This window comes from Mytilinidion resinicola, assembly GCF_010093595.1.
Source record: "Mytilinidion resinicola strain CBS 304.34 unplaced genomic scaffold BDZ99scaffold_5, whole genome shotgun sequence".
NCBI classification, from domain to species: Eukaryota; Fungi; Ascomycota; class Dothideomycetes; order Mytilinidiales; family Mytilinidiaceae; genus Mytilinidion; species Mytilinidion resinicola.
This window is the reverse complement of record NW_022985441.1, coordinates 123,171-148,595: the sequence shown is the minus strand read 5'-3', so window position 1 is coordinate 148,595 and position 25,425 is coordinate 123,171. Positions and strand designations below refer to the sequence as shown.

The following is a 25,425-nucleotide window of genomic DNA, read 5'->3' as shown; positions in this document are numbered from 1 at the left end:
TTCAACTGGTGGATTCTGGGGAAGCCTCCGATTGGCGCTATTTTCAAGCATCGCAGAAATGAGGCTTGCGTTACCTCCCTTGGTTTGTTTTAGCAGAAATTGGCATGCTGTGAGTGGTAGATTGTCCGCAGGTAAACGTCGGATCAGTCCTAGGCCGGCGCCTCTCTGGTTGGAAAAGGGAATCGCGATGGACATACATGGGGATCCGGTAGAATATGCGTATCAGGGTTTGGTGGAATTCCTAGAATTACCTTTGCACCTCTCCTTCTCGCCACCGAGCTATGTTCGCGCTACGCACCCTCGAGCCATTCACCAAAAAGACTAGGGTAGGAACAGTGGTGCAAGGCAGTCCTAAGGCAATACATTGGTTCGGGTGTGCTCAACATAATTGAAGAGAAAGAGAGGAGAGAAGGCAGTCGTGGAGCTAGAAGACCATAAAAAGAGAATCCGCCATTATCCATAAAACATCTATATGCCAACACCACCCGTGAGAGTCATGAACTTCGTGAGCTTCTATCAACCGCCCCGCTGCCTCGCACCAGATCTAGATCTGCTACTGCCAGTCACATGGAGATTCTTGAACGAGAAGTGATTATTGTAGGTCTGCCTGTTGATGCCTTTGACTTTGAGGCTGCGTCTTTGCAGTCGCCTTCAAGGAATTCTTATGTTAGTTTACTTGAGTTACTATTTGGACGATTGAAACGGACCGCAGTTCTGGTCGAGCCGGTATTCTCTAGAGAAAGTGTTAGCTATACGAAAATGCGCTGGGTATTTGCTCTTACATGGCAACTACATTTGCTGGGCATCTCTTATGTGTCTCCTGGTATTTTATGCACCATGCTCTCACTGTATATCGGATATGAGAGCATTTGTAGTGAACCTGGGTGTAATCACACATCTCTGGCGGTGTGTAAAGAGTTGAATAATTGCAAATGCGAATCGTGGGCCAGCTTCTTATTTGAATGAGAATTTGGCTACCCGTATCCATCATAGGTGAAACGCAGCCGTTGCGGCAGAAGAGTTGATTGCTCATTTACTCTCGGCACCTGCCATCAGGTACCCAGCGCTGGACTTGCAATTGTGTGTGCATGGAGGTTCGGTAGTTACTCTTTTTCTGCAATTATCGTCACCCTGCTCTCGCTACCCTCTACCCGAGCTATATTCGCGCTGCTATTCATAAATAATCGATATGCCCACACCACCCGTGAGCTTCTGCCAAACTCCGCTGCCTCGCACCAGATCCAGATTCGCGACCGCTGCTGCGCATCATCCACGAGCAGGGGTAATGCTAGGGTTGTTGTGTACTCTTATAGTCGTTGGCAAGGAGTACTTGTCCGCTATCGCCAATCACGTAGAGATTCAAGAATACGAAGCTGCTAGGACGATCACGCGCTATCGAAGATTCGACTGCGCGAGTAGAAAAGATCGATTATGGCGTTAAAACGAATATATCCTCTGCGCTGAGAAGCCCCTCTTTTGCTGAAGTTGACCCATAATGATCGCGAGTCCGCGGCATTCAGCCGCGTGATCTATGAAGCCACCGGGCACGGTGTTCAGGATAGCGAAATAGTTCTGGTCGCCTTGGCTGGAGTCGGTGTTGATATGGACTTAGGCGAGCTGATTTGCGACATCAGTAGCAAACTCCTGTTTTAAACGGTGGCTCCTCTCCATCTTCATTGACTCCCTTATTCTCTATATCAGGTATACGCTTTTTTTCCCATAGCGGAGTAGACGGCTAAGCGCCTGCACACCGGTCCAACAGTTCGGCTGCTGGCTGTGGGCCGGAAAAGGGGTTGAAGGGCGGCGAGACGGAAACTCATCATCGTCTTCGGAGGGATCGGGATCAGGAACGGCGCCTCTCACGCAGTCGTATTCGGGGTAGGTTATACCGATGACAGCTTGCTGATAAGACGATGCTTCGGTCAGACGGGTCGCGAAGATAAGGCGCGCGTTCCTTTGCGGGACGTTGGTGAGACTGTTCATTGGCAGAGCGGTGAGGGTATGAAGGCTTCGCCTGCTCACACGCTTTCCACTAGGTCTGGAGCGGTTCACGAGCACATAAACCCGCTTTGGCAATCTCGTGGTGAATGGTCGCGCGAGGTGAGTCGCGCGAGTTGCTACGCTCGAAAGATTTCTTCCGGTCGCTTGTGTACGGTTGTTCATGGCCAAGACTGCAACGGCGATTCGCATGTGTTCATCAGTGATCACACGTTTGAAATCGACATTTTGCCATCTGCCGTTTCTATAGTTGTCCAGCAAGCCTTTATCTAACCGATGATTCACTAATCTCGTCGGCACTTGTTGTTCGAGTACAGTCCCTCAGGTGCTTGCTGTTTGCCTATATGGGCGAAGCCGGCGGCGAGACCTGCTCGGTGTCTGGAGGGATGTTGGGAGACATTAGGCCGAGAGGGTTCGGCTAGTCGGTCTGCGGGCGATGACGGCTGATCGGTCTCAACAAGGTCGTGTGAAAGTACTTAGGAGTACGAGCGGCCTTCGTCACCGACTTCTACTTGGGCAGGCTCGATCGAGGACGCTGGCAGCGCTTCACATGTGGAAAGTGGTTAGCTAGACTGAGAGCTGAGAGGCAGGAGAGCGGGTTCATGCGGTAACCTTGCGTAAATGTCGCCCGGGTTTCTGAGCGATCGCTTGGTTGCACGGTTTTGGGGGCGGATTGAGGAGGGTTGAGTAACGAGGCGTGTGATCGTAGAAGACCTTGCAAGACGAAAAGGCACAGAGTGGGACAAAGCGCTGTCGTTGTGGATGAAGATTTTCAGTCACCATATGATGTGTGGCGCAGACAAAGCAAAGAGTAGAAGAAGAAGTGAGGCGAACCCCGCTTAGATAGCCACCTGACGACCTGACGACCTGACGTAATACGTACCCACCGCGGACCATCCCAGTGACATGCCTGCCATTGTATGTCTATATTTCACTGCATCAATCCTCTAATCAAGTTTCCAAGCTCAACTCCTTCTCGCTCCTGATCAGTCTTCATCCGGGCCACAAGAGGGTGATCAATGATGCGTTTTCTGCACATTTCCTGGCTCTTGTTAGACTGCACGAAATTTCAATGTCATATAACTTACCAAAATATTTTGTAGGGTAGAGACGAAGACTTCATGCGTTTCCTCGTGCGTGTTGTCCTCGTGCGGAAAGTACCTAGACCGCTTATATATTGTCGTGGTGATCTTTTTCACGCTTTGAGGATCGTCATGTGCCGCGGAAACCAACTGGATCAGTTCCTCTGTGCATGGGGGGTGCATTCGAGAGTCAAAGTGCCATGTAACCAAAGCCAGCCTGTGCTTTGTATCCCCATCCCACTCATCTAACCATTGATTCAGGTCTTCCTCTGGTATAGCACAGGTAACTCGCGATGCTACCAGGGCTTTCAAGGTTGTCAGAGCTGCGAACTGAACGAAGGGGGTTCCTGATATAGAGGTGCGCCCTTGCCGAGTAGTCTTTTTATTTTTTGTTAGCAAAGGTATCATCAACTAGCAATAATACGTACCTTCTTAACTTCAGGTTCAGTCATAGTGAAACTAGTACCCTGAGGTAGTGTCCTCAACGGTAGTATGGATTTTTGTCGTGCAGGTGATTGCCTTCAGTATTCTGTATCTGCAGGAGCGGGGAGTTGGGGAGGGAACAAAGCTGGGGGCTGCTCTTAAAGCAGCTGCTCCTCGCTTGGGAACGAAACGCATCGTGAATTATGGGAAAGTATTAGCCGCACGTCCGATGTTCGAAAGGGAGGACGGCTTGCTCCATCGAACCATCGGGGGACATTACCGGTCCGCCTGGTTTGTAGCCAGCTGATGCAGTTCTTGGTGAAGCGATGCCGCTTTGTGTCGTCCATCTTAGCATATTTCACCTATTCCAAGACAGCATTCACCTCTTAGAGCATAATCATGATCGGAGGGCTGCTGTAAATGCTTGGCAGAGGACGAAGAGTATGTATAGTACTAGAACACACAACACTATCTGGATCTTTGAGTACATGTAGAAGGAATCTATGTTGATAAACGGCCTGAAACCTCAAGAAACGCGGGGCTGCTGGGGACTTCTGCGATAGCTGTCAAACGTCGAACAAGCTCTAGTCCCCTGGCGCTTGCAGGGGCAAGGAATCCCAAAAGCCACATTGCCTGATTCCATGGCACCAAAAGCGCAATCGGGTTCTTCCGCGCGGAACAAGATTTTACGATCCTCAGAGTCCTTTAATTGGACGCCTCGCTGCAACTGATAGGAGAAAGCTTCAACACAATCGTAAAGCCCCGTGAGCAGAAGCGGGAACGTCCTCTTGGCACGGTGAAGTTGAAACTCGTGCCGCTCGAGTTCTTCGAAATAGTACGTCGATGTGGAGTTGAGGGGCGTTTTCATGAGGTGCACATGCACCAGGACATTAACCAATATGACGTTTCCGACTTGAAAGATTTCAGAAACCAGCAGCTGCGCAAATGGTGAGATGAGGAAAGGCATACCAATAGAAGGGCATACCTGGAGGGAAGAATTGCTGCAAGCTTTCAGGCGGTCCGAGCTTTGGGCATCCTGTTCGGTCTTGCAGGTAGGCGCAGGAGAAGGAGGAGGTGTGGGAGGCAGGTGATGCATCCTGAAATGGGAGCCGGGAGGATGGTAACGGGACGAAGGGAAGGCAAACAAGGCAAGCGAAAAGAGCAGCAACAAAGCAGGGCGTAAAGACGGGAGCGAAGGCTGAACATATATGCTATCCCATGTCGCATGTGAATCTGCCCGCCGTGGTTCTGTAGATCGGTGAACCGGGGCACCGTCCCGGTTTTGGGGTACTAGCACTATGCCGCATCTGGGGGCACCCTCGAGGGTGCCCCCAAATGTGGGCAAACGCAGCATGGGAATTTTTCCAACTTCACCTTTTTTCATCGCCTTCAGAGATGGCCAAACCACAACGTATTAATGGCTACAGTGGAACTGTTGTAGAATACTCACACTATTTGGAACAACTCGTTTACCAATTACGAACACAAGTCCTTCAGTTACAAATCCAAGTACAAAATTTGCACCAGCAACTGGACCAACGCTCCGCGCCCGTCCAATGCCAGCCATCACCCACGCAGCCATCGTCTGAAAAATGGAAATTCCGGATTGAAACTCCAGGCGAACAGTCTAGCAAACCACCCAGGAAGCCACCCAGGAAGCCAACCAGCGAGCCAACCAGCGAGCCAGCCAGCGAGCCAACCAGCGAGCCATCTGAGTTATCTAAGTTGTTGAGTCTGATACCGAAGGACGAAAATGAATGGTCGGCCAGAAGACAACTTGTTTGTCTTAGCGAGCCAGAAGACCTTGTTGACGCGTTCTGCCTTCTCACGCGTCTTTCTTCACAATCATGCCCTTTGCGTACTGGTGATAAACCAGAAGATGGAGCAAGCATTAGCGACGTTCTCCAAGACTACGGCCAATTCTCAATCGCACTGAATGGAAGGAGAAACCACGCAATACAGATATCCAATTACAGTACAGTGCTATTCGTAAACCTTGTTAGTATTGACCTCGCGACTGGAGCTACGCTAGAGGCTGCGGATAGTCATATGAAGAAAGTCTTAAAGGTGCTCCAACGGAAATGTGAAGCAGATTCGAAATATTTATCGCGGCTTCGAACTGCTGCATTATGGCCGGTTCAACAAACGAAGGAGTTGTATCAGAAAGGGCTGATGCACCGAGCCTGGGAGATATTCGTCATCTGTATAGCTTCCTTAATGACGTCATTGCGAATAACGGCTAAAATAAACGAACAGGTGGTCCATCAATTCACAACTACAAGAGCATTACATATTGCTCAGGATCAGCAGAATTTGCGAACAAAGTTGTCGTATGCAAGCCGCCTGAGATAGAGCCGCAAGCTGAGATCTCTTTCGACGTGGCATTCCTGAGCAAGATCATACTTGGCGAAAGACGCAGGTACGTTTGAACCCTCTTCAGCGGGGCGTTCCTAATTTGAGGGATAGTCTTGACCAAATCAACAAAGCTTTGAAAACAGACCTCAGCCAGGAGACATTTGACAAACAGTATAATGCTCTGTGGAACAGCACTCAGTCTATACGTAGAATCAGGTCTCTATGGCCACGCAAAAGACAGAGAGTGTCCGAGGCAGACGGTGAGTCCTGTCCAGCTTAGATATGTTGTTTATGGCTGACGAAATGCTAGAAGGAGAACCTGATGAACGTTCGCACCGGACCAGCCTGCAACCCGACGAGAACAATTACTCACCAGTTGCACCTATATATCTAAACGAGTATTTGAATTGCACTGGGCAAAACTTAGAGGATCTAGGCCTCGGGTTGTTCTCAAAATAGTTCCCCACGTTTCGCGGACGCACTAAGACATTTTGATCTATATTCCACCTCCATGCTCCCCCGATTCTATCCTTTCCAACGGTGAAGTGAGAAATTTTATGACAACAAATGGGATCTCAGCTGGCACCATTCGGAAACAGACGCATTCAAAAACCAATACTATCGAGCCAGGCGGCAATTCTGTTTCGCTGCGGTTGTTGTCTCCAGCTACATCACTCCGGGCCTGGAGCTTCGCTTTCTTGATCGCATCCTTAGGTGTTGGGAGAGATATAAGGACGGCGATTTCGCTCTTCGTTGTCGCTAGCCAGCCAATTTCAAGGAGAAGAACGGTTGGATCAGCAGGTCTTTGTTTCGAAATCTTCGCGTCTGCGCCTCTTTCCAGCGCAGACCTAACGTCCCCTACCTTCGATACTAATTAGTAGTGTGGTCTTGATAGCAGTTGGCTTTCTCTGTACATACTTTAGTCTTAGAAAACTCTCTGACTAGATTCGAGCATTCATCTGTCCACTGATATTCAAATAATGTTCCCTCTTCCTTGATCGGTATCTCGGTTCTGCCTTGTAATTGCGAAGCAGCCTCATACACTAGCTTCTCTAGTTCCGGTGTCTCGGACAAAATCTTATATAGGGGCATAGTGAGAATCGTGTCGATGTAGTTCCCTTGCAAAAGTGAAGGTTCCCTTGGAGGTTTCCTTGGAATAGCGGGGGTTTCGCGGCGACGTAATATTTCGCGAGTTTTTTAAAGGCTAGTTGCAGCGCAACTTGGTGAATCCAAACAAGTTTGATGATGAATGATGAAGTGGCATCCGCCGGATAATGTCAAAGTTTGATGCAAGGAGAAAGTGGCGGGGCATTGAGTTGTGTTCGAGGAGGCTCTGCGGAAGAATTATCTTCCGATTGACTTTATTTCGTCTTCGCAATACTGTTTGTACGTATTGTGGCAAGGACCAAAAAACCACCTTGCTCGTTACTTAAGAAAAAAATCCGGTTCATAAGCGTCGTCATCATATACCACTCGGCAAGGCTCAGCAACAGACACCAACATTGAAGAGCCGGCTGGCTCACAAAAAGCAATAGTTCGAAACACCACTTCTAAACCATCAGGCCATCTGGAAATCGGGCACGACAGATGGCTTGTCGCTCGTTACATCCACTATAAAGCGAAGCTAGACTCAAGGCTTGTATTTCACGGCTATCACTTTGTGACGATGAAGGCGACGCTGACGGGCGAGCTATAAAGCATCAACCCCGACACTGGCAAGACCATGATACCGATTGAATAAAACAACCATGGCACCTCTTCCAGGTCTAGAAGGTGAAGCAGCCGGCAGAAATCGCCTAGTACTTTTAACTAAGTTTTGTGTTGTCACGCTCTACGTTCCGGAACGTCTCAACGAAAGCCCCGTAGGCGTTCTACTGTTCGAAGCGCACATCATTGAGCACCAAGGAGCGAATCTTCTCGTTGCCGCCGACGTACTCTACTTGGAGGGAATTGCATAGACCTAAAGAACCGCCACCTACGAATCTGCAGCTGGGACATCGTACATCGCAAGAATAAGTCAATCGAATTTGGAAAACCGCGCTCCTCGCTGTATCGTAAATCACTCGAGACGAAGTTGGGATCATCGAAATCGAGTTTGACCCTGAGTATTGTCCACCACGCCAGATCTTAGGACGTTGGTATAAAACCATACGACGCGCCGCACAGCCCTTTAAGCTCCATGTGAATTCACAGGTACCTATTACTCTCATCTACTTCAATGGCTAACTGTGCTAGCACATTGTCACGAACATCAGCTTAGCCCGCGACGATGGCAATACTGAGTGGGATACTTATTGGGACCACCCCTTCCCTCCATCTCTCCCACAGACCTGGTACACACTTGCAAAGAGCGGCCCCCACCCCCAATTCATGAGACATGTTACTTTTGACGAAAGCACCACCGGTATTACCATTTCCTGTGCGAGTATGGGTTCTGTGAGCATTCACGCCCATAAATCTAGGAAGTGTATGGAATTCTACCATGATATTGAGTGCCGGGTTCTGGACGGACTTGTGTGAATTTACTTCCCACTTGCTAAACGAGAGACCATCAGCGCTGGATGGGTTCAGGAATTAGCAAGTGATCTCAATGACCGCCGTCCAGTTGTCGTAGAATATCATGCTCTTACCCCCACTAGTAGGCATCAAGGTAACGACAGGGCTCGCCGGAGAGTGTCGCCGCTATGTCTTCCTCCTGCTTGCCGCGAAGTTGTGCGGTCTTGCACTGCAGGGCTTCACGGAGTAGGACCTATGGCTCTAGCTTCGCGTGGGTCGCCCACCTAAGCCGCTTGACGACCGTCCGGTAGTCTTCCTTGCGCTTCTTTTTCTAAAATCCACTACGGTAGCCCTCGCCCCGGAAAAGGATGTGCTCCTCCATCTTCCGGGCCGTAGTCTCATTTTCCACCGACGCAGCTCTCCGTGTCTGTGATTGCTTGTGCATGGGGTGAAGGCTCCTGCTCACGGCTTCGCTTGAGTGTCCTTATAAGTTCCGCAAGCGCATCCGCAAGCGCATCCGCAAGCGCAATCTGTTTGTCCACAGTTATGTTGTACCCGGCCAGCTGTTTCTTCTCAGTGATGGTGATGTCTTTTCGCGTCGGCGGACGGACATTAGGGAGCACTGTGTGATGCGTTCGAAGGAGGGCAAGTTCTCTTGAGGCGCAGAGGGAGGGCTGCGGTCGGAGGAGCGAGCTCGATCTGGGCAGGCGTGGCGGGCAAGGAGGGTCAACGGAGCACGCCCGGTGTTCTCGAAGATGAGGGAATACAGAAAGGCCGCAACCAAGGTTAATAGAGCCGATACTTCGAGAGCAGTGGTCAATAGAGGAGTAAAGTCTTCCTTCTGGGCGAGGAGCCGAGGTCTCGATGGCGCGGGTTATTCGTTTTGCGGGTCGAGTAGCCTGCGGCACCGTCGCAGGAGCGCGCGCGCTTTCCCAGCATGAGAGGATGGATGTAAAAAGCATACAGAGTAAAGACGAGAAGTGCAGCGCCGCTGAGGCGGGAGATGTTGAGGGATGGCGGCGGCGTGATGCTGTTATAAATTAAATCCACCTTTCGAGCCGAGTAAGACGCAGAGTTACATGTTTATCCCATCAGCCACTTATTGGGGACGGCCTCAAATCCATTCCCGTAGACCCGCGAGACCATGATCACTAGCCGAAGGCAGTTCAGGTGCGACAAGCGTTCTGTATATTCGTCGGATTGAATGAGCGGCGATAGGGTAGTTCAAGAGTGTGGAGTGTAGAGTGCTGGTGGGATGTCACGTGGATGTTTATGGCGGTTGCTGGGTCAGCCTTGGATAACTTATGCACAGACCGACTTATACTTAGATAAGCAGCCTTGGCACAGCCTCACGAAGGAGCGATTTCGTTCTCCAATCTCGGCTTTTCTTATGACCACAAACGAGCTCCCTCAACGGAAGATACCACTCTGCTTTGCGCAAGCGGTCCTACGGCACCAATGAAGCACAGTCGAGACAGCTCTTCAGCAGATACTGCACACCCACCAAAGCGGCACACCTCTGGCACGCACTTACCTGATAATGTATCGCCAGTCGCAACACCGAGTGGTAGTGCAGCACTACGGAAGCTAAACAAGCAATATCAGCTCAATTTTCATAACGACTGTAACAAGGCCCTGGAGCAAGATGCTGAGGTCGATCTTGGGCCTCTCTTCAATAGTTATCGCCTAAAATACTTACGTTTGAGGGGGATACTTCAAGATCAACGGAGTCAAAGCGGTCAAAGTGGTCAAGGTTGCGATAATGTCCCTTCAAAATAATTAAGCTAATCTTTTCAGATGATTCGCTTTCGCAGAGTCTCCCATCGAACAAACATATCAATCGCTCACCGCATTGCACCTCCGCAGTCATCACGCATCCACTCGATCCTCAAGTGAAAGCAGTAATGGAGAGCGAAATACTCAGGGAACCGGCAGGGAAATCTGACGAGCAGATCATGATGTCCAAAATCGATGCAATGGTGAAGAGGGGAAAGAAGCTATCCGCCTCTGGTGGACGGACTGTGACGCAAATCCACTCCAACATTGTTGTCAAGACTGGTCAGGGACTAGACCTCAATGAAGTGGCCATTATGGAGCACATTCACCGGGTTTCGAAGAGTTTTCCTTCGCCCCAACCTCTAGGATCAATAACCTACAACGGCATGACACATCTTTTCATGACGTTTATCGAAGGGACTTCTTTACAAGAGCTATGGCCATCTCTTTCAGCGGATCTGAAGACGTCTGTTCGCGATCAGCTAAACACCATACTCAAAAATCTCAGAAGTTTACCGTTACCATCTTCACAGCTTGGTAGTGGCGACCCTCCTAGATGCAAAGACGTTAGGAGATCAGTTCGCTGCAGTTCCGTGCCAATCCATAACGAAGATGACTTCAACAACTTCCTTCTGTCCACGATGAAACCGAGAATCGCTCAGACTTATAAGGAATTCGTACGAACAACGTGTCTACATTCACGTCATCGAATCGTCATGACCCATGGCGACTTCCATCCAAGGAACATTCTAGCAGAGCTTCATGATGGACACGTCAAGATAAAGGGTATCGTTGACTGGGAGGCTGGGGGCTCATACCCAGAATACTGGGAGTATGTAAAGTCCCTCAATACTATGTCTTCAGTTGAAGAGGATGATTGGTATCATTATCTACCCGTGATAGGGATGGGAGAGTATTGTAACGAATGGGCGATGGATTTATTACTTGAGACGCTTGTTACATGAGAATTGATAGAACACATCCTCGTGCTAGAACTTTTCCGCTTGGTTAAGCTTTAAGCCTACGTATCGTGTATGCTCTCGAGGTAGCCCTTGATCGCCGCGTGCTGATAGTCATCAATGATATCATCCAAATTTGCGGCTTCGAGTACATCCAAGACATATTCCTGACAGTTCCAGGCCGCACTGTCTGCTGGAGCTTTACAACTTCGAGCATTCTTGATAAAGCCATTGTAGTCGTCGATTTGGGCCACAAAACGGTTTGATTTATGGCGGCCCGAAGCATTGGGGCGTACATTCTCTCGCTCACTGACTACGTATTCTCCCGGGTTTCCACCTGCATTAGCTTCAAAAAGGCGCGACCATGTAGATGCTTCAAGCCAAAGAGCCCAATGGTGAACATTCCCTCCCACAGGCTTGTATATAGCGACATATAGGTTTGCCATCTTATCGTATTCGTCAGTATCAAGTTGGTACAGTCTGATTTTTTGACACACTCACGTCGATGATTTTTCCTTCAGCGAATATGCAGGGCTTCTAGGCGCAAATCTGCGAAGCGTGCGGTCTTTTAGATAATTCTCTTGAGAAAAGTCGTATTCCTCAACGTAGATGCTGTAAAAGTTCAAAATGCGGCGTGGTACAAAGTGTAGATGGGAGGAACGGCTGATGTGCAGGCAGTGATGAAGCGTACTGAAGACGCGAAGATAGCTGTTCTTTAAGTAAGATGGAGGAGGCTTTGTAGCGAAGCGCGGGTTCTATTTACGCTCAGGATGGGCAGCAACTTCATTCAGAGACAGAATCGTTCAACTGCACAATCGCCGATAATGTACGTCAGGCTACGGTTCGCTTTGGCCAATCGCAACCCTCTACACCTGCTTCGGTGCATAGCCATACAGGCATTAGGTCAATGTGCGTCGGACTCGTCGCTAAATGCATGCAGACCTCTTCCATCAGCATCGTTTTCTCTATGCCGCTTGCCAGAGACCATTGTCCTATGCTGTGATCTCGTCGCAGCGAGTGACGGGGCGACTGGAGGCATGATTGCTGCGCCTTGTTCGCCTCTCCGGTGACCTTGTTTCGTCGTGATGAGAGGATGGAAGTGAGTACATCACTTCTCTAATCGAGTCGTTAGTGCAGGCATCGTTTTGGATGTGGTGGAGAGTGATGTCTGCACCTATCTTCTCTCGGCATCTATTCATAGTCTTAGCCCCGCATTAGTCAACACACTGCCCGACCTCTCCCCTGCAAACTCCCCTTACAAACTCCCCTCACAAACTCCCCTCACAAACTCCCTTTACTCTGCATGGGAGGCCATGGCGGACCATCTACAGGTCACGATTCGCGATTCTACTGCATTATTTTCGGGACATCTCACGTCGGAATGGACGCGCACGAAAGAGAGAGCGCCATCCGGGCTTCGCGAAGCCTACAAAGAAGCGCTTTCTGCACCGCCCTCAACATCACCACGAATCTTTCTGGACGCGGGTATCTCAGCCTGGCTTGCATACTTCCTCGCGACTACTGGCCATGGCCATCATTACAAGGGACAGCTTGCTGATCTGACAACGATTAAAGCGTTCGAGAGCCTCTCCACTGCAGATAAAGAGAAAGTTGCGACTCAGCTCGTTAAGACTAGCGTTCACCACACCATCACGCCTGTGATATCTAAGATACAGCCGGGCCCCCCCCAGAAACGTCGTGAGTCATTCAAGGTCACGTTATAGTTCATCTTTTTTAATTCAGTTTCGCTAGGGCGCACGGGACTCATGCCAACGACCATGCAACCCTCAAGCCAGACGCACAGCCTCGAAGGGAATCTTCAAACGTCCTCCGATACTTCTCGAGAGAACACCGCAGAACCCCAATACACACCCATCTCACTTCCGATCGAAAGTCTGACAGCGACATCCACATCTTCCGTCCAGCAATCGGTCTCAGACCCAGCTACCAGTCGTATCGCTCACGTCTTCCCTCAGTACATGTGTGGCGCGATTAGAAAGAAGGGAGGGGATACAGCCACCATCACAATAGTATTTCCACGCTCTCCTAATGGTGATGTCAGTTGCTATATGTGTTTGGGTATTATGGCGAACAAAATTCAGTATATTGCGATGGAGTTATTCGGCACACATTTAGAGACGGATGGTAGACTGTGGAATATATTTCAGGAAAATGGAGGGAGAGTCATTCCACATACAGTGGATATACAAGATGCTCAAGAGAAAGGTACTACCAAGTTGCTTGGTGCCGAGACGTGTCATGCAATTGCTATGAGTCCAATACGAAAGGAAGAAGTAAAGCAAGGGATTCTTGATACAGCTTGTGTGACCCTGCGAATCACCAGCAATTGTCATGATGATGGCATTTTAAGCCTGAACCTGGGATTAGAAGAAGGGTTTCGACTAAAAGAAATGTTATTTGGATAAATAAATAAAGCGACTAAGAGCAATATCCAATGCTATTCTTCCTTCACTTGCCCACCAGATCCGACAAATACCAGCGTTAATCCGGCAGACAGTGTCCCGTACCCCCTACGCCGTGTGATCGCTCTAATGAAGTTCAGGCCTTTCTCCGACTCGCTCGACTGGTAGAGAGAGCCATCGCAATCGCGCCAGCGTATCTTTTGGCCCTTCCCATGGATACGATGGGGAGTATCAGAGGCGCCTGTCCAATCGATGTTTTCGTCGTCGAGATCCTTGTCTGCGAAGTCCTGTAGAAACATAAGGCAAGCCAGCGCCGTATGGATCAAGCGACATACCATGAGAGGAATGTGTTTCCTGGAATAACAAGCCCACAAGATGCTGATCGTGGTCGATGTTGATGTAGGCAGCTCAGCTGCGTGAATAATTAGCACCCAGAATGCTGGTGTATCTACCGATAAAATTACCAGCCGGATATATGACACTCGTAGGTTGGTATGTGATTAGAAGAAAGTCAACCGAGACAGCATAGCGAGATGGCCTTCATTGAAGCTGGTGGGTAGTTGAAGGGTTTGCGCGTTGTTCGGAAAGTTGGCGACCGGCGGGGATAGCGGGGCACGGGTAACCCGCCCAACTGATATATTGGGCACGACTACATTCAACTGCATCAACATTGGGCGCAAATAGCACTTATCAACTCTTAATGGCTACAAGTAGTCGTTTTGGTAGTATGGTGAAACATCGGGCTCTTTATTGTGAATTGTTCCTTTCTGAGAGACACCAAGTCACTTGCCAGGGAGTTTGTGAGGGGAGTTTGCAGGGGAGTTTGCGAGGGGAGTTTGCAGGGGAGTTTACGAGGGGAGTTTGCAGGGGAGTTTGTGGGGGCAGTTTCATTGAGGCTTGCAGGAGGAAAGGCTGAATGCATCAATTTGAGATACTCCGAGTCCACTCAATCGGCCTGCAGGTCTCTCACATCTCACATCAGATATCAAGTCGGGGCTTTTGAACCTAGCCAAAATAGGGGCGTAGACAAGCGATATTCCATTCTTACTGCTGCACATTAATGGGAGGGCTTGCATATCGCCTCCACGCTCTTACAGCCTACCACCATCAAGTGATCCGCTTCACGACAACCTTTCAGGTGCATCGGACCGACCATCGATGCTGGGGAGTGTGAGCTTGATGATTCTTGCGGCGTCATTCAGCACCACCACGCTTCCCACTACCAAGGAAACAACTCTGTGCAGCTCGCGATGCTCCAATCTAATTGAAGTAGAGAGTGATGTAGTCTGCAAGCCTCTTCACACTCGCAGGCATCTCCGTAACGGGACGAATACCGCTGTTACTTCTACAGTTGCGCTCAACATTACCAGGGCAGCGTAGTTGGCATGGGGCGTGAGCGAGGGGCGTAGGAGCATAGGTATAAAGGTTTGCAGTCACTGTCAATTATCAAGTCTAATTCTTTATCTTCTCCTGTTCGAACCTGCGCACCGACCCTGCAAAGCATCGTCCACCGCTTCCCGCCGACTACATTAAGCTCATCTTTCTTCTCCATCTCCTTCCGGTAGTAGCATACCCCTCACTGTCAGTTAACGTTGAGGCGCTTCCATAACAAGCACCGTTTAACCAAGGCAGCTCAGAGCTTTCACTTGCTCGTATACGCCACGATAGAAGCCACCCAGGTGAGGGCAGGCATTCTCCCTCTCCATGGCACATGCTGACTTTCAACAAGAACCAACCCACCCACCATGTCCAACCCCAACAGCGAACCGAACTCGAACGCTCCCAACTCAATGGCCCAGCAGGGCAGTGGCGCAACTAGCGAAAGAGAGTCTCATGGAGCTGAGGACAGTACTCTAAATGGTAGTTCAGGAAGCTCCCAGGAGAGCAAGCCAACTCCTTTGAGCTCTGTTTTGCAGCAAGCAAGTGCATCCCGAGCAGAAGAACTAGGGCTCAATACTTTCTCCAACCCTCCTACGAGCAGATAGAAAACCAGATGGCTATATTAGGGAAGATTTGTTTATAACAAGAATGGAATTGTTTGCGTTAGTTATCGATCGTGTTACATGACTCTAGCCGTAGAAAACGCGACAGTCGCACAGCGTCATTATCCTTCTGCCAAAAACATCCTCTATGAAATGTGTGGAAAAGTGAAGGCAAGAGTCATAAGTTGAATGAAACGGATTGACAAGGACTTGGGGGCGCATCGAGTGGTGACTGCGGCTGGGTGCGGTGTAATCTTTTGTTGCTCTTCTAGTCTCTCTCATCGATCCTTCCAGTCATGATTACCATGCACATTCGCTGGACATTAGTATCATAGTCGTACATGACTTTGCGGGGAAAACTCTATCTATGAGAGAGGTGGTGACGGAACCTTGCTGTAAGGAATGCTAGCGACAGATATTAAGAGTGCAGCGGTATACCTTACATAGCTTGGCTACAGCGAGGTATTAGAGATTCTTGCGCTTGACAATAGGGCCACACTTTGATGGCGACGACGAACGGCTGCGGGTCGAGGAGGATGTAGTGGATGGGGGTTGTAAGCATTCAAAACTTTTCCTACGCCGCCTCTTAGCCACGATTAGAACGGCCCCGATACGCATGCTGTACCTGTCAGTCCGGCTTCCCGTCGAGCAAAGAAACGCCATCCTGCCAGCCGAAAGTGGCCCTCTCGGTCTTTATTCCCCAGTAGCTGTGCCCCGCCATTTTCAGTCTCTATAATTATATTCATTTGTGCAACCCTCGGTGTAGATTGGGTTCGAGTCTGGGGCCCGCGCAACAGAAGCATTTTTACGTGCGGTTGACTGTGGGCACCTCGGGGCAGGAAGACGACGATCGTTCGGCGGCAGGCTCACTTTAGCAGGGGCGGGGTGTTTGCACTTCGAAACATGACGATGAGGGCGTCGTTCTGCGCGGCTTGGGGAGGCAATCTGCAGTGTTGGACTGAGGGGGGTTTCGTGTGCGCCACAGGCGTCGAAGATGTCGTCCAACTAGACATCGGCAGGACTTGTAGCGTCGGGAAAGGCTAAAATCAAATTCTGGCACGGTGTAGCATGCGAGGAGGCGACGTTCATATCGCGGGTGAGCTGTGAGTTGCTATTTTGGTGTTGCGCAGTCAGCGCAGCGGAATTTGCCGCCCAACTTCAATGCTTGGCAAGGGCCACTGATGGAGCGACCCCGCATTGGGCCCGTCGCTCGCTTTCCTCTCAGGTCACGAGGTAGGCGGCATAACTTCGGTTCTACCAGTTTTCCTAGTAGAATGGGCTTGACGCCTTTCGAGCTTCGTTCAAGTCGAAGTATCCAGAAGCTAGCGTTCAAGGTCCCCCGGTTGAATTCAAGCAACTTGTCACTGATTTAGGTGAGTACCAATTTTGATGACCAGTATACGACCTAGCTAACTAACATAGTCGGAAGAAGCCTGCAACGGGATGGAAGCTGGATGAGGGCGTTTCCATATGTGATATTCTTCGCTACGTTTCACTGCCGAAGTGAGGACATAGGTATAACGAGCTCAGTTTACCGTGCGCTGATAATCTCGGCAGCTTCGCGGGTTTGCGGTCAGTATTTTCGACGTCACAAACTTCATCACCATTGACCTTGACGTCAGTGACTTCACCGTTGGCAGCGACCTCGGTATCGGCGACATGCGCACCAGCGCCTTCCGACTTCGCGATCCGTCTACGCCTAGTGGTCTAATAATCGTGACATAGGTGTTGATGGAGCGCATTGTGGGAGACCGCCTCAGCGTCAAGCTCCTTGTAGCCCTTGAACGAGATTGACATCCGTGGCCGTGGCGAGGGATGATCGGCCTTGAGCAAACGCGCAGCGCGCTCCAGGCGGCATCGCGAGGAGGCCACGACAAGATCGTCGAGCTGCTGAGCAAGGGCGCTAACGTCAACGCGCAAGGAGGAGACCGCCCGCCCCTAAAACGGAGATACAGTAGTATAACAGTAGTATAGCTTTACATCCCATCCCAGCGCCAGTCGCAGTCGAGCTCCGTTCTCTAATGCAGTTCGCGAGTTCTGTATTGAAATTGAGTTGTCCATCCTTCCGCACAAGGAAGCTGACTATTCACCCTTGTGTGCAACAAGTGCAGCGGCATGGCGCTGTTCCCTCTCGTCCCCGCCGCAAGTCGCGGTCGATCCTACATCTCCCCTCCGATTACCCTCCAAGTACCCTCCAAGTAGCACCCGATGTGGCACGTTTGGAGGCAAGGCTTCCAGCCTCCGACGCGTCGGCGGTGCTTTGCCACACCGAACAAGCCTATCCCCGGATCTATCAGCAAACGGAAGCTGGACATTGGCATCATATATGGCGGGAGGAACGAGATGTCTAACGGTGGTGCTCCCTGCGACTGGTGCGACGTCCTCGTCCCAGGCGAGCTGAAGAGCAATCCGCGAGAGGATAACCACAGCAGCACCTGGTTCGATCTCTCTCGATATGCTCGGGAGATCTTTGCAGCGCAAGACACCCGACGATCTGTTACTGGCTTCACACTCTGCGGTTCTGTCATGCGACTCTGGACATTCGACCGACTGGGAGCGGTCGCGTCGCACTCATTCGACATACTTGGGATATCTGTGGATGGCCCAAAAGGACCTCGGGTTCGACCCTACCATCTGCGGGGAAAATGGCAGCAGGTACATCGAAATCACGCGGAATGCACGACCGGAACGATATCATCTAGATGATGTCATAAAGCGACGGTGTTGTGCAGAGTCGGAAAGTGCTTTTAAGCGATGGAAGGTGCTGGCGGAGTGTTGATTAACAGGCTCGGCGCGCCCTATGGTGGGTGCTAAAGAGGAGCTAGGTGACAAGATTGCGACGGCGGGGTCTATGGAATCGCGACGAGCTCGCGGATTCGGCGACGCTGCGGAAGCAGAGGACGGCGAGTATAGGACGTTGTGATGGTGCTGTCGTGGAGAGGGTGTTGCAGAGCTGGTGTTGCGCAGCTGGTGTTGCGGGGCGTCGCGGAATCGAAGCCGGTGACCGCGGCGAGGTCGCGTTTCTCGAACAATGGGGTGCTAACACAACGTACGCTGCTGGTGGAGCCTAGGCTCAGCTACCATTTGGTATGAAAGTTGAAGTAAAAGGTGTTTAATTGAGTTGAGAAACTATGAGACGAAAACCACCCGACGGCTTTCTGCCAACGTCCTGGCTCAGACTGGCCCTTTACACTAACTATCACTAAACTGAGCCATGACTAAGCGAACATGAGCTGTGGCAGTGTAAAACTGAGCAAGCCTGAGCTGATCAGGACCCAGTTTTCGGTCCTTTCTGCAGGGTTCCGCCCAGTTCCGGGCCCTCAAGGCTGCCAGGCTCCAGGTTCTGGCCCCTAAGTCTCGAGTAAACTTGCCCTTTGTCACGACCAAAGGCAACAGCTTGTCGGCGTTTCCGGTGCTTGCACTGCCCGCCCCATCGTAGATGGTTGGCGCCGCACGGTCCTTGCAGTTCTTGGCAAGCCTTGTAAAACTTCGTTGTACTTCCACACGATCTCTTCCCCACATCAGTTGTCAGCCCAAAGTGCGAAAATCTGCCATAGTATGCACAAAAATTGGAGTTCGATTCGCAAGCAATTGTATAATAAAAAACTCAGAATTCTAATTTCTTTCAGACGGGGTGGTTCCTTTGGAACTTATGGCTGGTTCGGCTATGCCAGCCCTTCCGACAGGGGGTATGGACCAATACACAGCTGCATGGCGTTGCATCATCACTCCACTCCGCTCCACTTCACTTCACTTCTACTTTACCTCACTTTATCTACCTCACTTCACTTCACTTACTTTTCTTCTCCACAGATGGCTCCATGGCTCCCACCCCTGCGCTCACAGACCACACCAGCCTTATCGCCGTGCTCGACAACGGGATTCGGAGGTTTTCCAGCGGATTCTCCCTCCTGGAAGATCTCGAGGAAAACAGGCTATCAAAGGCAGTAGCCGTCGTCGGGGACGACCCGGACACGATCATTGGCAACAATCACCGCAAAAGAGCTAGGACGATCCTCGTCAAGCTCTTGTCCATTTCCCTCGAAGTCTTCTTCCTGTGCGCCATCGGCACCACCCTAGATGCGCTCAGCAAACTACGCTGGAACCTGCGCGGCAAACGGGCACGCGCTACGACTACCGATATCTACGCCAATGCTGTTTCCAATTGGTGGCGCACCGTGGCCAGGCCAGAGGGCCTGGATCAGGCGATCAAGCACTACGCCGCTCGGCTCCCTGGCACAGCTGCACCGCCAGACCGGCCAGAGAGCCTGGACCAGGAGACGGAACACCACGACGATTTACCCTATGGGGCGATGCCGCAGGGAGGGGTGTCTCTGACAATGCCCCTGCACGACCTGCTGGATTTTCTGAAGGACAAGTACACGGACGCACCGGTGCAGATCAACTGCCCATTCGACGAGTGCTCTCCACCCTCTGTCGAGTTTGGACCGGCGGGATGGGGCATGAGGATGGAGTTCGGCCTGGGCATTGCAAAGGCGGTCGTGGAGCACGGCATGCAGAGGGAGGCCACCTATATTCAGCCAGCGGAACAAAGCCAGTAGTGTGTTTTACTACATTAATATAAGACGATACGTCGGCCTGCCTAGTGTCATGCACCAGTTGCCAGCGTCCACGACGAGGAGGAAATGCTCGTCCTTGAGATGCCGCCCCGTTTCCACGTTTTCCGTCTTGACGTTGCTGTACATCTCGCCGCCCACCCGCACCGCGCCGTTCTCGCTGTGCACCCTGACCACTACGCCGCAGAGCTTCCGCCCCTGCGGCAGGCCCTTTTGAAGAGAGGAAAACTGACCCGTCCCGACCTCCCAGTCTCCGAGCATTGGGTCGGTGGACGGGAACTGGCGTACCAATTATTGATGCTCTTGCGGGGGGGGGGGTTGTGGGGAATGGGGGTTTGAGATGAGACTTACTTTGTCTTGGATCAGCTGCTGAAGCGCCGTGTCATCCCGCGCAACGTCATTCGCGACTGGCGTCTTTCTGTCCATGCCAGGACGTGGAAGCGAATCTTATTAACAGAGTCTCAATAGCCGCCGCTGCAGGTCTGTGGCCCCGAAGTGACTTACTTGGTTGGTAGTATTTTGCACGTAGAGAGGAACCCCGAAGTGACTACAACCCCGCAAAGATTGGAAGTTTTGGACACGGTTTTACCAGTGAGACGGGCACTTTTTAAGAAGTCCTGAAGGAAAGGCAACCACTTATGTTGCTGCCTGTAACGTAATCCACCCCCAAGTGGCCCACACCCCCAAGTGGCCCACACCCCCAAGTGGCCCACTGAACTTTTTGGTGCGATTTGGACCTTTTAACGCCCCAGCAATCTTAACAACCACAGTTGAGATTATATAAGCATACATATTTAGCCCTTTCTAATAGCTAGGCAAAGAGCTGGAGCGATGTGTAACTTACGTGTAATTTTATTGTATTGTAAATCTTACCTGGTCTTAGGGGCCAAAACTCTACTACGACTAAATGGGGCCATCGAGAGACCCTAAAAATTGACTAATAATATTAAAATAGCTACTATTGTGTTTATTCTAAGTTGCAGCCTATAATATTTTGTGGTTGTTGAGATTGCTGGGGCATCAAAAGGTCCAAATCGCACCAAAAAGTTTGCTAACGTAATCCACCCCAAGTGGCCCACACCCCAAGTGAACTTTTGCTCTGCTAGAAGTGGAGTGGAGTGGCGTGGGGGGGGGCATGTGCCGTGCTGCAGGGGACAGGAGAAGTGAAGTGGAGCAAAAGTGAAGTGAAGTGGAGCAAAAGTGAAGTGAAGTGGAGCAAAAGTGAAGTGAAGTGGAGCAAAAGTGAAGTGAAGTGGAGCAAAAGTGAAGTGAAGCAAAAGTGAAGTGAAGTGGGGACCTGCATTATTAACGAATCAGTGACGTCCGGCTTTGGCCTTGCATCGCGGGTCACGTTCCGGCCACAACAATAGGCCGAGAAGCCAGCTAGCGAAGGCCCTAAGGATTTAAAGATCCTTCTGCTAGGTAGATCCCAGATGGTTGAGCTTGGACCGCGATACGCCGAAGATGCCGTGCATGGACGTTCCATATCTTATACCTACCAGAGGAAGCAAGATCGAGTGGTTGCAGTATGGCTGTCTCTACGTTACGGAACCAGGAAGGGGTTCTATAATTGGCAGTCGCATTTGAAAAGGTGCACATTTCCCACGGCATTCTGGTACCTGATTGAAGCTCATATGCCTCATCGGAGTCTGCCGTAAGCACCCTATCTGTTATCAAATGTCGGACCGCGCCTTTGCCTCCCTTACACCCGCAAATGCCCTCGCCAGGCTAGCATTCAGCGACGTCTATGACGCCCTCACGTCTCGGCGCCAGGCAGATGGCGCTCAAGCCGCCCTCCGCCGCATGCTTGTCGAGCCCGAGCAGACATGCGACGACGAGATAGTTCGCTTTCGACGCGAGATGGAACGCACCAAGCACGACACTGATGGCGAAGCGAGCGAAACCCTTACGGAGCCAGATACCGACACCGAGAAGCAGCTTCAAGAGCTCGGCATGGTCTGGGTCGGCTGTTATCTGCTGGTGCTGCAGTCTCCGCCGGCCGAGCCGGAGAGGGGATGGGCGGCGGGAAAGGGCCCCTTGGAAAACATGCCCATCGACCTGCTCCTCTGCACCAGGTCTTTCGCAAAGTCGCACGACATCAACCTCCGGAACCCCCATGCGCGGTTCAACTTCTTTCCTGAAAGCAAGGGCTTCTACATCATAGGCTGCTCCAGGTCTCCGTCGGCGCAGCTGACGGTCAATGGCGACGCAGCCATGCGGCGGCCATATCACTTGAACCAGCACAGCATGAATATCCTGCTCGACAAGCTCGAATACCACTTCCAGTGGGAGGAATTCGCTGCCGAAGACGACTTCAAGAAAGAGCGCGGACGCTATGTGGCTCGTGCTCTTGGCAGGCCTGCCAACATCGATGTTGAGATGCCGACCCCACTCCCCAACAAGAGAACGATGGGCAGTTGGACACTAGGAGATGCTCTGGGTGCGGGCGGTCACGGAAGAGTATTCTTCGCCTCGGATCAGTCAGCCAACGTGGCCGCCATCAAAGTGGTGGAGCGGACTTCCCAAAATTGTCACAGTGTGGATAAAGAGATCGAGACACTTCGGGAAGTGACTAATTTCGTACAGAAGTCAGACGACGGTGAGCGAATTCTGCGCATGGCAGAGGTGATCTACTCCAACAGCAAGGAGTTCTCCTCCAAGACGGCCTTTGACAATGTTGCCATTGTCCTAAAGCCGATGACGCCCCAGACCTTCGGCGACTTGGTGGGGACTCGGAGCAAAGGGTGAGCCTCTTGTCTTGAAATCATGGTTTAAGAGAACGCAGCTGACGCATGAGCTCGACAGAGGGTGCAAGGGCATGACGATAGAGGCGGCGACTGCATTCCGCGACGCACTGTTGGGTGTCAAAGTCATGCACGACGGACGCTGGCTGCACCGCGATCTGAAGCTGACCAACATCGGCCTCATCGTCAACCCGCTCCGTTCCGTCCTGCTGGACGTTGGCACATCCAGGCACATCCAGGCAGGTGGGTCGTTACGGCCCGAGCCGGGCACAGTCGGCACGATCGGCTATCTCGCTCCCGAGCTCGAGCTGGATGACTACGACCACTCCATCGACATCTGGTCCATGGGCATCATCTTGTTCGAGCTGACGTACAACTACCACCCGTGGAAGTTCTCCATCAACCCATGGCGCGACGGCAAGGACAACGAGAAGCTGCGCCCTTCCTTCGAGAACAGTTATCAGAATACCATTGACAAAATGGCTAGGGATTATAAGAGTGCGTGCGCGTCGCCGGCCAGAGGCTACATACATCGTGAGTGTTCCACGTCGCAGAGCTTCAATGGCTTCTGGTGGCAGACGGGCTGATCCAAACTTGCAGTCGGCGGTCTCTTTATTGAGATGGTGAGATACCAGTGGGCAGTGAACAACCATGCGCAGCGCCCCGATATCGACGAGGTTCTCCAGCACCCAGCTTGGGGCTCGCTGCTACCCGAATCTCCGCAGGCGAAGAGACGACGGTTGGAGTATGGCCTTGAAGATGGGGAGGTGTGAGCGAGCGTTGTTTGGAAGGCCGCCTGGCTGGCATGTTATATTTGTGCAAGAGAGAGACTAGTAGCACTAGTGTATATACTGTATCTAGTGCTTGTAGCAATTGAATTCCCGTTTCTCTTAACGATGATGCCGCTGCCCTGTGTTCTATCGCTTCCAACTGTGGTCAGGCCTGGGGTTCGTGCCACCCCCTTGTCGTGCCCCACATATTAGATCACGTGATAACGCCTCCTCGCCGCGCCCGTGCTGACTCATGGATTTCCGACCTTATTTGAAGGCTCACCTTCTCACCTTTCCAACCTCTACCCAAAACAGCCCAACTCGTGACGTCCTTGCACACAGCCATCGCTGCCATGACATCGCGGCCAGACAACCCACCCACTACCACGGCCAGCCAAGATCTGCTCATCGTAAGCCTGCATCCTTTTTATTCAGTTCCGCATTGCGGCCCATCGAACTAACAGCAGCGCGAACTTGCAGGACTGCCTCGACATTGTTGCCACTCAAGGTGCCTACCTCGTTCCTCGCGCGGGTACACCAGTATCCCAGGAAGCCTACGATGGCCAATTCGCTACCGCACTTAAACAGCACCTCGATGCGGTTATCACCGAACAGATATGTAGAAGTGTTATGTATCATGGCGCCGCCGACGAATGGCCTATGGGGCACACACCACCGGAGTATAAAGAGAAGCGCAAGGCCGAGTTGAAGGCGCATGAAGAGCTCGAGGGGGCCACCTCTGACGATGGCAGCGACAACGACGACGACGACAAAGACAAAGGCGGTAATGATATTGACGCCAGAGTCGGTCCGGGGAAACCAGTGGCAGCACCAGACCGGCCCCAGAGGCCGCGGAGGCCACGCCAAGCAGACTGGCTCCCAACACCACCGCTGTCCGCCGAAAGCCCTCTGGCCACACCATATAGGAGGAAGCGGCGGAGGATGTCCGAGGAAGATGAGGAGGAGAAAGAGCGCCCCGCTAAGAAGCACGTCAGCTTTGCCCAAGAAGTCTCCGCCGCTGCAGAAGATGCTGTGCCCAACACAGCACGGCAGAAGAGCCGGAAGCGGCGACGGACTCTCGACGTAGGCGATGAAGAGGAGGGGGACAAGAAGCGGCCGAGTAAGGTGCGAGTCACCACCACTCGCCCCAGCAGCGTATGGCTGCAGAGACTACGACCACGGCCAAGATGACCAGCTGGTTAACGATGCCACGATTGTTGCAACAGGGCGGCTAGGCTAGCCGCTCACGCGCTTATGACACTGCGCTACGCTGCTCTTGGGTACATGGCGTCTTCATCGCCGATATCAAGGAGACGCCAATCGCGGCGTGTCGGGTCATCCCATGTTGTGAATGAGCTGCTGGGTTTCGAAAATATGCAGCTACTCGAGATGGTGAATTGTTTCGGTGGGGCAGAGCCAAATGCTGATGTCTGGCCGGACGAAGGTTGCACTTCCGTTGAGCTTTTGCTAGGTCGAATATCGGTTGGACAAGAGGATGTTTCTGGAATGCAGGCTTGAGGTACTGAAGCCTGAAACTGATTGGGCTTTGCAGTATCCTGGGACACTGTGGATTCAGATGATAATGCAGAAAGCAACCTGAGCAGGGCGTTTCAGCCTTGCGAGACTCGGGATATATATATATATATATAGTGAAGCACCAGGGCCCTCTATGCGAGAGAGGATCGAGGTGGGAAACTTGAGGACGGATATCCGTGGCCTTATCAATAGGAGAAGGTGCATATGCATGTGGCTTGCAAGCGGACAGGAATTTCAGAGCGGGTCGATGCAGGAGTGTGACAAGGGCCTTCAATATGCAGAAGAACGCCAGGGGGGCAGTCTA

General features: G+C 51.6%; 14 protein-coding genes across 14 annotated transcripts; 7 read left to right on the top strand and 7 right to left on the bottom strand.

Moving 5' to 3' along the window:
* Positions 1 to 684: 684 nt before the first annotated feature.
* BDZ99DRAFT_382712 (uncharacterized protein) lies at positions 685 to 898 on the bottom strand (the record flags this gene model as incomplete). The annotated part of the gene is made up of 2 exons (XM_033715290.1): positions 685 to 733; positions 783 to 898. 2 exons carry the CDS (start codon positions 896 to 898, stop codon positions 685 to 687), a joined length of 165 nt encoding a protein of 54 aa, XP_033579768.1.
* A 1,914-nt stretch (positions 899 to 2,812) lies between these two features.
* BDZ99DRAFT_243049 (uncharacterized protein) lies at positions 2,813 to 3,904 on the bottom strand. Its single transcript, XM_033713610.1, has 3 exons — positions 3,509 to 3,904; positions 3,087 to 3,458; positions 2,813 to 3,040 (listed from the first exon to the last, which is right to left on the bottom strand). Exons 1-3 carry the CDS (start codon positions 3,530 to 3,532, stop codon positions 2,930 to 2,932), a joined length of 507 nt encoding a protein of 168 aa, XP_033579767.1. The 5' UTR covers positions 3,533 to 3,904; the 3' UTR covers positions 2,813 to 2,929.
* A 12-nt stretch (positions 3,905 to 3,916) lies between these two features.
* On the bottom strand, positions 3,917 to 4,747 carry BDZ99DRAFT_460178 (uncharacterized protein). The gene is made up of 2 exons (XM_033719332.1): positions 4,489 to 4,747; positions 3,917 to 4,440 (listed from the first exon to the last, which is right to left on the bottom strand). Exons 1-2 carry the CDS (start codon positions 4,597 to 4,599, stop codon positions 4,030 to 4,032), a joined length of 522 nt encoding a protein of 173 aa, XP_033579766.1. The 5' UTR covers positions 4,600 to 4,747; the 3' UTR covers positions 3,917 to 4,029.
* A 151-nt stretch (positions 4,748 to 4,898) lies between these two features.
* On the top strand, positions 4,899 to 6,252 carry BDZ99DRAFT_517114 (uncharacterized protein; the record flags this gene model as incomplete). Its single annotated transcript, XM_033725138.1, has 4 exons — positions 4,899 to 5,706; positions 5,760 to 5,922; positions 6,058 to 6,118; positions 6,169 to 6,252. The coding sequence occupies 4 exons, from the start codon at positions 4,899 to 4,901 to the stop codon at positions 6,250 to 6,252; spliced, it is 1,116 nt and encodes a 371-aa protein (XP_033579765.1).
* An 83-nt stretch (positions 6,253 to 6,335) lies between these two features.
* BDZ99DRAFT_242851 (uncharacterized protein) lies at positions 6,336 to 7,041 on the bottom strand. Its single transcript, XM_033713608.1, has 2 exons — positions 6,777 to 7,041; positions 6,336 to 6,720 (listed from the first exon to the last, which is right to left on the bottom strand). Exons 1-2 carry the CDS (start codon positions 6,948 to 6,950, stop codon positions 6,355 to 6,357), a joined length of 540 nt encoding a protein of 179 aa, XP_033579764.1. The 5' UTR covers positions 6,951 to 7,041; the 3' UTR covers positions 6,336 to 6,354.
* Positions 7,042 to 8,258: 1,217 nt separating this feature from the next.
* Positions 8,259 to 9,316, bottom strand: BDZ99DRAFT_495973 (uncharacterized protein; the record flags this gene model as incomplete). The annotated part of the gene is made up of 3 exons (XM_033723414.1): positions 8,259 to 8,285; positions 8,340 to 8,415; positions 8,489 to 9,316. One exon carries the CDS (start codon positions 9,314 to 9,316, stop codon positions 8,753 to 8,755), a length of 564 nt encoding a protein of 187 aa, XP_033579763.1. The 3' UTR covers positions 8,259 to 8,285; positions 8,340 to 8,415; positions 8,489 to 8,752.
* Positions 9,317 to 9,748: 432 nt separating this feature from the next.
* Positions 9,749 to 11,241, top strand: BDZ99DRAFT_411088 (kinase-like protein). The gene is made up of 2 exons (XM_033716609.1): positions 9,749 to 10,107; positions 10,152 to 11,241. Exons 1-2 carry the CDS (start codon positions 9,813 to 9,815, stop codon positions 11,093 to 11,095), a joined length of 1,239 nt encoding a protein of 412 aa, XP_033579762.1. The 5' UTR covers positions 9,749 to 9,812; the 3' UTR covers positions 11,096 to 11,241.
* On the bottom strand, positions 11,152 to 11,535 carry BDZ99DRAFT_517112 (uncharacterized protein; the record flags this gene model as incomplete). The annotated part of the gene is made up of 1 exon (XM_033725137.1): positions 11,152 to 11,535. One exon carries the CDS (start codon positions 11,533 to 11,535, stop codon positions 11,152 to 11,154), a length of 384 nt encoding a protein of 127 aa, XP_033579761.1.
* An 867-nt stretch (positions 11,536 to 12,402) lies between these two features.
* BDZ99DRAFT_381295 (uncharacterized protein) lies at positions 12,403 to 13,515 on the top strand (the record flags this gene model as incomplete). Its single annotated transcript, XM_033715231.1, has 2 exons — positions 12,403 to 12,784; positions 12,842 to 13,515. 2 exons carry the CDS (start codon positions 12,403 to 12,405, stop codon positions 13,513 to 13,515), a joined length of 1,056 nt encoding a protein of 351 aa, XP_033579760.1.
* Positions 13,516 to 17,454: 3,939 nt separating this feature from the next.
* BDZ99DRAFT_242542 (uncharacterized protein) lies at positions 17,455 to 18,308 on the top strand. The gene has a single exon (XM_033713607.1). It carries the CDS (start codon positions 17,703 to 17,705, stop codon positions 18,198 to 18,200), a length of 498 nt encoding a protein of 165 aa, XP_033579759.1. The 5' UTR covers positions 17,455 to 17,702; the 3' UTR covers positions 18,201 to 18,308.
* A 909-nt stretch (positions 18,309 to 19,217) lies between these two features.
* On the top strand, positions 19,218 to 20,350 carry BDZ99DRAFT_460169 (uncharacterized protein). Its single transcript, XM_033719331.1, has one exon. The coding sequence runs from the start codon at positions 19,316 to 19,318 to the stop codon at positions 20,054 to 20,056; it is 741 nt and encodes a 246-aa protein (XP_033579758.1). The 5' UTR covers positions 19,218 to 19,315; the 3' UTR covers positions 20,057 to 20,350.
* BDZ99DRAFT_460168 (uncharacterized protein) lies at positions 20,008 to 20,517 on the bottom strand. Its single transcript, XM_033719330.1, has 2 exons — positions 20,423 to 20,517; positions 20,008 to 20,350 (listed from the first exon to the last, which is right to left on the bottom strand). The coding sequence occupies exons 1-2, from the start codon at positions 20,495 to 20,497 to the stop codon at positions 20,066 to 20,068; spliced, it is 360 nt and encodes a 119-aa protein (XP_033579757.1). The 5' UTR covers positions 20,498 to 20,517; the 3' UTR covers positions 20,008 to 20,065.
* A 1,084-nt stretch (positions 20,518 to 21,601) lies between these two features.
* BDZ99DRAFT_437501 (kinase-like protein) lies at positions 21,602 to 23,700 on the top strand. The gene is made up of 3 exons (XM_033717586.1): positions 21,602 to 22,815; positions 22,877 to 23,349; positions 23,416 to 23,700. The coding sequence occupies exons 1-3, from the start codon at positions 21,749 to 21,751 to the stop codon at positions 23,586 to 23,588; spliced, it is 1,713 nt and encodes a 570-aa protein (XP_033579756.1). The 5' UTR covers positions 21,602 to 21,748; the 3' UTR covers positions 23,589 to 23,700.
* Positions 23,701 to 23,938: 238 nt separating this feature from the next.
* On the top strand, positions 23,939 to 24,776 carry BDZ99DRAFT_517107 (uncharacterized protein; the record flags this gene model as incomplete). Its single annotated transcript, XM_033725136.1, has 2 exons — positions 23,939 to 23,995; positions 24,066 to 24,776. 2 exons carry the CDS (start codon positions 23,939 to 23,941, stop codon positions 24,774 to 24,776), a joined length of 768 nt encoding a protein of 255 aa, XP_033579755.1.
* Between the last annotated feature and the right edge of the window lie 649 nt (positions 24,777 to 25,425).

Excerpts from the sequence above, each read along its gene's own strand:
- BDZ99DRAFT_242851 (XM_033713608.1), bottom strand. The coding sequence starts at position 6,950 with ATGCCCCTATATAAGATTTTGTCCGAGACACCGGAACTAGAGAAGCTA. Across the intron at positions 6,721-6,776 it reads GAGAGTTTTCTAAGACTAAA|GTAGGGGACGTTAGGTCTGC; the intron begins GTATGTACAGAG and ends TTAGTATCGAAG.
- BDZ99DRAFT_411088 (XM_033716609.1), top strand. The coding sequence starts at position 9,813 with ATGAAGCACAGTCGAGACAGCTCTTCAGCAGATACTGCACACCCACCA. Across the intron at positions 10,108-10,151 it reads AAGCGGTCAAAGTGGTCAAG|ATGATTCGCTTTCGCAGAGT; the intron begins GTTGCGATAATG and ends TAATCTTTTCAG.
- BDZ99DRAFT_437501 (XM_033717586.1), top strand. The coding sequence starts at position 21,749 with ATGTCGGACCGCGCCTTTGCCTCCCTTACACCCGCAAATGCCCTCGCC. Across the intron at positions 22,816-22,876 it reads GTGGGGACTCGGAGCAAAGG|AGGGTGCAAGGGCATGACGA; the intron begins GTGAGCCTCTTG and ends TGAGCTCGACAG. Across the intron at positions 23,350-23,415 it reads GGCCAGAGGCTACATACATC|TCGGCGGTCTCTTTATTGAG; the intron begins GTGAGTGTTCCA and ends CCAAACTTGCAG.
- BDZ99DRAFT_460178 (XM_033719332.1), bottom strand. The coding sequence starts at position 4,599 with ATGCATCACCTGCCTCCCACACCTCCTCCTTCTCCTGCGCCTACCTGC. Across the intron at positions 4,441-4,488 it reads GCAGCAATTCTTCCCTCCAG|CTGCTGGTTTCTGAAATCTT; the intron begins GTATGCCCTTCT and ends CCATTTGCGCAG.
- BDZ99DRAFT_242542 (XM_033713607.1), top strand. The coding sequence starts at position 17,703 with ATGTGGCACGTTTGGAGGCAAGGCTTCCAGCCTCCGACGCGTCGGCGG.
- BDZ99DRAFT_460168 (XM_033719330.1), bottom strand. The coding sequence starts at position 20,497 with ATGGACAGAAAGACGCCAGTCGCGAATGACGTTGCGCGGGATGACACG. Across the intron at positions 20,351-20,422 it reads AGCAGCTGATCCAAGACAAA|TTCCCGTCCACCGACCCAAT; the intron begins GTAAGTCTCATC and ends TTGGTACGCCAG.
- BDZ99DRAFT_460169 (XM_033719331.1), top strand. The coding sequence starts at position 19,316 with ATGGCTCCCACCCCTGCGCTCACAGACCACACCAGCCTTATCGCCGTG.
- BDZ99DRAFT_243049 (XM_033713610.1), bottom strand. The coding sequence starts at position 3,532 with ATGACTGAACCTGAAGTTAAGAAG. Across the intron at positions 3,459-3,508 it reads CTGAACCTGAAGTTAAGAAG|ACTACTCGGCAAGGGCGCAC; the intron begins GTACGTATTATT and ends AAAAATAAAAAG. Across the intron at positions 3,041-3,086 it reads CTACCCTACAAAATATTTTG|GAAATGTGCAGAAAACGCAT; the intron begins GTAAGTTATATG and ends AACAAGAGCCAG.